We start from the raw sequence: 7,777 nt of genomic DNA, 5'->3' as shown, positions 1-7,777 counted from the left end.
TGTCACCTACTTTTAGTGAGCAACTTCTCTTCTATTTTTAATCTCACTAAGGAGTACCACATTACACATTTAGTATGTGAAAGACAATTTATGATGCAACTGAGTGAGAAAGGTTGCCACAACCTCAACATTAATTTGCAAAATTTACCCTTTTTTTGTTTCACTCATTAAATTCATGGATGTGATTTATAAAAATAATACTTATATTGCCCAATACTAATGTTTGTTAGTTTTTATGCCCGAGATATAACAAAGTGTTGCATGTTCTATAAGAATCATATGCATGATATAAAGGAATGCAAAATTTTTCATAAAAAGGTTGAAAAATTGGCTCGTTTTGAAATAAAATGATTGATCCTTGTTTATCTAAAGATACATCCCAAAATGGCACGATGGAAGAGCAATAAAATGTGTATGTGTTCTAACACAATCAATCCACATTCTACGAGTTATACCATAGTATCTAAAAATGGGTGGACAAAAAGTATATAGTTAAGCAACTGTGAAAGGAATTTGGTTGGGGATTTGCTTCTCATTACAACTTCATCAAGAAATTATGTTGAGATATTAGTGATTACCTTAACAAATAAAGAACAACTAATAAATAATATTCCCTATAATGTTGTTATTAACGACATTATGACACTAATTAATTTTTGAATTCGTGGCATTCTTTTTGGCACAAAAAAGTTCTACAAAAATTATCATTAAAAGTTATTTTATCTAAAGGCATATTACAATTTCAAGTTGGCTTCTATTACTATGTATTTTATGATTTCTCTAGTGAATGTAAGAAGACTAAATGAATAATTACACCGTCAAAAACATTGGAAAATGGTGGTCGATAATTTGCTATAATTAATGACAATTGTATAGTCTACTTCTTGATAAATATTTATATTGTTATATCTTATTCTATACTCAACACTTTCAAAGAAGTAATAGTTGCAACCTACCATGTCATAGTTAATTTCCTTATATCATCATTATTAATAAAAATTTATCGTTATCCTAATATGTTACATGAAAATAGTGGGGTATGTCTTAAACAAGGTGCTACAACTCAATATTTTAAGAGGAGTTAGCTAGACTCAAGGCCCTTGAAGCAATTAAAATTTTTTGTTATGTCCAAAGGTAACCTAACACATACCTTTTTTAATAAGTTCATCCTTTGACTCAAAGTCTAAACTTAAACTTAATTACCATTCGATCTAATTTTGAAGTATCTGTTTTATTTATTATAGAAATGCCCAGAGTTTATATTAATATTACTTATTACATAATAAATAGTGATAAGTTTATATATCTGACCGACAAAGCAAAAAATAATTAAGGCACAACTACCAACTTCATCATAGAAGAACAATGCCAAAAAAGTATTATAATGTAATAATGGTGCAAAAGTTGAATAAGAAGTGAATAATATATGTGGATTTTCCAAACATGAGTTTGGTATATACCAAGTACAACTAACTACCTTCTATTATGAATAAAAACAATCGTTGATTTGGTAGTTTGTTATCTAGTAATGAGTTTTCTTAAAGTCCTCTCATGTTTTTGTCAAATAAAAATGTATTATTTTTATTTTGATAAGATAACTTTTACAACTGGAAGTGGATTGTATTTTAATTTCATATCATACAGACTTCAAGAAAATTGGGTGACTTATCAAGGGACAATGGATTGCATGTTTATAACTCAAAATGCTAAAAAAAAAAAATTATGTTAACAACATGCTCAGTAAAAGTAAAACTCCAATTTTTTTTTTAAATTTCTAAGTTTATTGTGACTTTAATAAATATAATGTGTTTCTCTTTCTTCTAACATACCTATTTAGAATAACATAAGAAAATTTCTTGGATTATTACTTACTCTTGAAGGCATTAAGATGAACTTAGATACATTCAAGAAAATTATAGATATGCCAACTCTAAAGAAGCCTAAAAATCCGTCATTAGCAAGATGTAGGTCTTGATCAACCTTCAAAATTTTAAGAAGTTCAGATGTATTTAACAATATGATAAAGTGTTTACTAAATCAGAACACTTCTCTTCATTGCCCCTTCATATTAGTTCACAACCTATTGACGTTGTTCAAATCTATTTGGTATCCAAACCATAAACCATCTCATAATACATAATGTTATTCTTAATTATGAAGGAAACCAATTTCATATCCACTGTTGCAAAGTCATCATGGCTCTTGATTAAAGCAACAATCATTTTTTAGGAGGAGTTTGAGAATGAGAATATAGAAGTTGAAAGAAAATGAAAGATATAAAATGCATAAAAGAAACTCTTCAACCCTAAATATAATACATATTGAATGGTATTTTGTCTATTGGATGATGTCAGACAATATTTCAAGATATATATAAATTGAGAACCTATAGGTGAAGATGATGATGTAATAATATAAGAGAAAGAGAGAGAGATATAAAGTGGATCTAGACAAAATTTATATTATCTAGGCTAGATGTACAAAAATAATAGAAGTGAGGGTTCTATGCTGTAGAGCTTGAGCTATGAATGAGAAAATGACGTAATATCTTTATTTTCTTTTGCCCTTTTCCACCATTTTTTTTTCTTGTGCCTCCTCTATTTATAGGGCTTGGAGATTCAGAATGGATATCTATGGGAGACCGTAGCTGCCACATCAATCTTTAATGTAGCCCATTCATCTGTGCCATGCAAAGTGGGAATCATCGTAAGAGAGGATGCATGTAGGATGAAATCATTCATCGAGTCGCTATCTGAAGGAAACCAATTAGAGGTCACCCTAGTGAGGTAAGAGGGGATGAATAGCATATTGAAGTTGTCCAAATATTATGTCGGCATAGAGTTGGGAGCTAGTCTGAGGTCACCCCATTGGGGTAAGAGATGTCTCATGTTGGTGATATACAATATTAGCTTGATTATTGATGTGTCTTGTATGTGAGACTTGACTTTAAATTGGTAGGGATGAATAAAGATTTTTCTAACTGAGAGTGGAATTTCTTAGGTCTCGCTCATTGGGGAGGGAGATTGCCTTGAAGATGTGGCCAAAACTAGTTTGTTAGGCTCTAGTTTTAAGCTAGAGAAGAGGATTCTCCTTCAGCTTGACCTAAATGTAACATGTAAGAACTTGCAAATGATTACCTATACATGTAGTTATTGGTGTACATTTAGTTCTCTTATTGTTCTACCCTTTGGACCTTGGATGTCAAAAAGCTTAGATAAATAAAAAAATCGGAGAAGAGAGCATGAGTAAATGCAAATTTCTAAGAGAAGTAGTGGCTTCACTAAATGATTATATGGTAGCCATATGGGGTCACATAAACTCAATAGAATCTGATGGAGCTTGATGCTTAGTTAGGCCAAGCAATGAAGTTTCACCAAGGTGCTCAATGCATAGTTGTTTGCATGCGAGTGGGCAAGGTGATAAAATTTTAATTGAGATTTTTTGGGAAAATTTAATGTAAACTTTTGAATTTGAACTTCATAATCAAAAGCAACATTATGAAAGTTATACTATCCCGAAGGGTTAAAAAGGGATTTTATTCTCTAATAGATTCATATTATGAAATCATAAATTATACCCAGACTACTTTTGTTAAATTTAAGAAGGAATTACATGTGACCCGACATATCAAATTATTATTCAATATTTGACTATAATAGTTAGGATAGTTTATCATCAATTAACATAATCAGATCATCATAGTGAACTACATATATGGCTCTATATAGTCAAAATGATGTTCAATTACATATCTAACTACAATAACTTAGATATATTATCATTAATTTCATATTCAAATGTCCCAATAAGAAATGATTTATCTCTCCTAGGAATGAAAATTCAAGTTGTTATTAAGTACTAGAATATGGCGACAAAGATTGTCTTTGATTTTAACTTTCCAAAAAGAATAATTTTCCCTCATCCTATTTAGTATCTAAAATAGAATGGGGTTTATTTTATCTAGGTTTTAACTTTCCCACAAAGGCAAGTCTTTATGGTTAATTACATCATATGAAGAATAGGCTTCCTACAAATATTCTCAATTAGAATAATGATAAACATTTTATTTAAATTTTTTAAGGAGTGATATCACTACAGAAAAATCATCTATTACCGGTGGCATTTTTGGGCGGTAATTGATTTTTTTCGGCACTTTTAGAATTTACCTGTGGCAAATTTTTTGCCGGTAAAACCCGTAAAGGAAAAATATTTTCTGTGGTATTTTCCGGCTACAAATATTTTTGGCAAATTTCCTGCGAAAAAAGGCTGCCGAAAAAATAAAAAAAATTAATTAAAAAATGAAGCTACCTGGCTGCCCAGCCACACGCCCACGATGCCCGCCCTCTTGAGCTTTCGTGTTGCCTGCACGAGCTCCCACGTTGCCCTCTTGAGCTTCCGTGTTGCCTGCCCGAGCTCCCGCGCTGCCTGCCCGACTGTGCGACTTTCCCCGGATTCGAATTAAGTCCAAACTTTTTTTAAGTCCCAACCATTTTGTTGGAAGAGAAATACATTAAAATGTTTATTATTATATATTTAAACTATAAGTATATTAAAATAATAAATTAAAATTACTTAAAATGAAATATTAAAGTTAAAATATATGATTTTTCAAAAAACATTACAAGCCGCCAGAAACAGAACTGACAGAAAGCCACGAGAAAGCCGCCGAAAAATAATTTGTTGGAAAAATGTGTCGGTAATGAACGATTTTTACGTAGTGTATGAAAGGAGGGATATTAGAATTTTTAAATGGTCAAGTTTGATTTCGTTTGCTAATTTAGATTAACCCAATTGATTTGTTAAATAATTTATAAGCTAGTTATTTAAGTTAAATGGCAATTATTTTTGTTTACACTAGGGTCATGAGGTTTATTTCAGTCACCTTGGGGATAACTTAATAGTCTTGAAGACCTAGATTACCAAGTAATTAACTGATGTTAGGATTAAACTTATTATATTTTAATTATTGATTAGCTTGTTTTAATTAATTAAGTTTATTGATTCGTTTTTCATGCTTATTATTGAGAAAACCAAATATGTTATGGTTTACTACATTCATAACTTTCCAAATCAAAAAGGCATAGTTAATAGATTAACCTTTAATCCAAATGTATTTGAACCAAGAAACTTTGGACAAATCATGGTAACTATTGTAATAGATATCTTTATTAGAGAAGAAAGTTCTTTCCAACAAAAAACATGGATGTTTATTGTCATGGATATTAACTTTGCAGATTTCATTGGAAATGTGATTGTGAATATCAAGAGGGAGAATCCAATCCCCATTATCAATAAAATTAGATACTATAATAGTTAAGGAGAAATGAAATTCTTCAATAATAGTAATACCAAATTTCACAAGAGAGGAAGTGCCCAGAATTCTGGGTAATCCTTAAATCAATCATTTCTCTCATTTTGTAGCAGGCGTTATGCAAAAGTTTTCAAAAGTTCCTTAAATTTATCCTTGCTAAGATAAATCCATATAAGCTTCCGTTCGTTTGGGTACATCAAGGCAAATGTCAAGCTAGAAGTTGGACAAGAAGGCTATAGATAGTAATAGTAATATATATCTGACCTAGAAAAAATTATAAAAAAAAAACAAAATTATAATTAAATCTTCTCCTCAAAAAGTGATTAGGTGTGACTCAAATTTCTCATTAATATAGGAGTGTCAAAATGAATTTTTGGGTTGAGTTCGGATCAAACTCGAAATTGACCCGCTCTAAATATAACTGACCAGAACACGACCCATTAATTTATCTAAAAATGTTAAAATCTCAGGCCCAAAATCACCACGCTACCAATCTTGCTCAACCTGTTGACCCGAAATAAAATATTTGAACTTCACCTTCATTAATGAAGACGGGTATAATGAGTGCTTGAGAAGATAAGCATCTCTTTCCCCCATTCCATGAGCTTCTTTGGCCAAATCCCATAAATTCATCTAATGGAAGTGACACGAAGTCGCATTCCTCCTGTTCAAAAGTCAAGAGAACTCGATGATGACCTTCTTCGCCTCATTCAATGCTTCTTCGCTAGTTCTCCACCAGTCAACAACGACGCACAATGGGAGCTTGCTCGATATATGTGACAGTCCCATTTCGCGTGCTTCTTCGGCCATATCCCGTAAATCCACCAGATCCCGATCAACATCAGGTAAATTTTAGCTTGACAGGACCCGATCTTAACACGTTTATTAAATAGGTGAAACTTATGGACCCAAACCTGAAAGTTCCAAGTCGGATTAACAAGTCAAGTAAATTTTTGACACCCCTACCTTAAAGAATATACTGTTGTGATCAAAATTTTAGTTAAAATTCTCATTAACACTAAAAAAATAATTATAAACATGTAGTTCATTATATATTTTGCGAATTATTATTTTTTTATTTTCTAATCTTCAAAATGCCTTATTAATAGCTCATTCAACAAATATTTTTGAAGATCTCTTACACAATGTTTTTTACTTTTTTAAGCTGTACTATTTATTTTTTTATTTTGAAATGATACTAGAATATATTGATGCAGAAGAAATTTTAACTCTTAAATTAACGTTAAAATTAGTATTGTATATTATATTTTAAATTGTATTAATTTTAATGTAAATTAAATATTTTAAACTTCATTCAGATAAAAATGTTTATACAAGTTATTTACGGATTAACCAATTTAATAGCCATTCTAACCGTCCAATTTGTGGTTCCATTCATATATCTGTAGTGCGACCACGATTTCCTTTGCCGAGGAGCTCCGTACTCTCGCTACGAAAATGTTCTCCTTACTCTCTCTCGGTCTCGGACTGGACGAAAACAAGCTGGAAGCCGAGCTCGGCGGCAAAGACGACCTCCTCCTCCAGCTCAAAATCAACTACTACCCACGCTGCCCACAGCCGGAGCTAGCCCTCGGCGTCGAAGCCCATACCGACGTGAGCGCCCTCTCCTTCATCCTCCACAACGGGGTCCCCGGCCTCCAGGTCTTCAAGAAGGGCTTCGGCTGGGTCACAGCTCCCCTCGTCCCTAACTCCATCATCGTCCACGTCGGCGACGCGCTCGAGATCATCACTAATGGGAGGTACCACAGCGTCCTTCACCGCGGGCTTGTTAATAAAGAAAACATTCGGATTTCTTGGGCTGTTTTCTGCGAGCCGCCAAGGGAGAAGGTTGTGCTTCGGCCTCTTCCGGAGCTGGTTGGAGAGGGGGAGGTGGCGAGGTTTGAACCGCGGACGTTTGCGGAGCATTTGGAGAGGAAGTTGTTCAAGGCAAGAGTGACAGGAAGCGGAGACAAGGCGGTTGTGTAGTAAGTAGTAGCAGAGAAAGAAGTCGGCGCTGCGCGCTGCTGTGGTTGGAATAAAATTTAGATTAAAATATTCCGATTCGAATTATGTATGAACGGGTTTATTTTTTGTTTGTTGGGTTTATTTTATGATGAGTATGATACAATAATTAATTTATTTCGTATGACTGTTTTTTTCTTAAAATTGATCTAATGAATAATAAAATAATAATTATCTAATTTTTATGGGAATATGAACAATTTTCCTTGTGAAGGGATGGGATTTGGCTTGGAATATCCCTAGCATTTGCATATATATATATATATATATATATATATATATATACTAGTTTTATTGCACGTGCATTAAATGCATGTGAGTAAAAAATAAAAAATAAAAATTTATATTATGAATATTTTAATTATATTATCATTCTTTAAAGAGAAAAAATATTATGTTTATAAATGAAGAAAATAAATATAAAAAACGGGGACAGTTATTACT

The 7,777-nt window shown here is 32.4% G+C and overlaps 1 protein-coding gene across 1 annotated transcript in view; it reads left to right on the top strand.

The window, feature by feature from the left end:
* The window catches only part of LOC110103723 (leucoanthocyanidin dioxygenase), a 24,982-nt gene extending 17,525 nt beyond the window's left edge, over nt 1-7,457 (top strand). Inside the window, exon 3 of the mRNA XM_020832531.2 lies at nt 6,721-7,457. Within this exon, the coding sequence (XP_020688190.2) occupies nt 6,721-7,297 (577 nt within the window). The 3' untranslated portion in view covers nt 7,298-7,457. The remainder of the gene's footprint in view (nt 1-6,720) is intronic.
* Nucleotides 7,458-7,777: the final 320 nt, after the last annotated feature.

The sequence above is a fragment of the Dendrobium catenatum genome, unplaced genomic scaffold (assembly GCF_001605985.2).
Source record: "Dendrobium catenatum unplaced genomic scaffold, ASM160598v2 fragScaff_scaffold_914, whole genome shotgun sequence".
Taxonomy (NCBI): Eukaryota; Viridiplantae; Streptophyta; class Magnoliopsida; order Asparagales; family Orchidaceae; genus Dendrobium; species Dendrobium catenatum.
The sequence above is the reverse complement of the archived record's forward strand: the minus strand, read 5'-3'. Positions and strand labels throughout refer to the sequence as shown.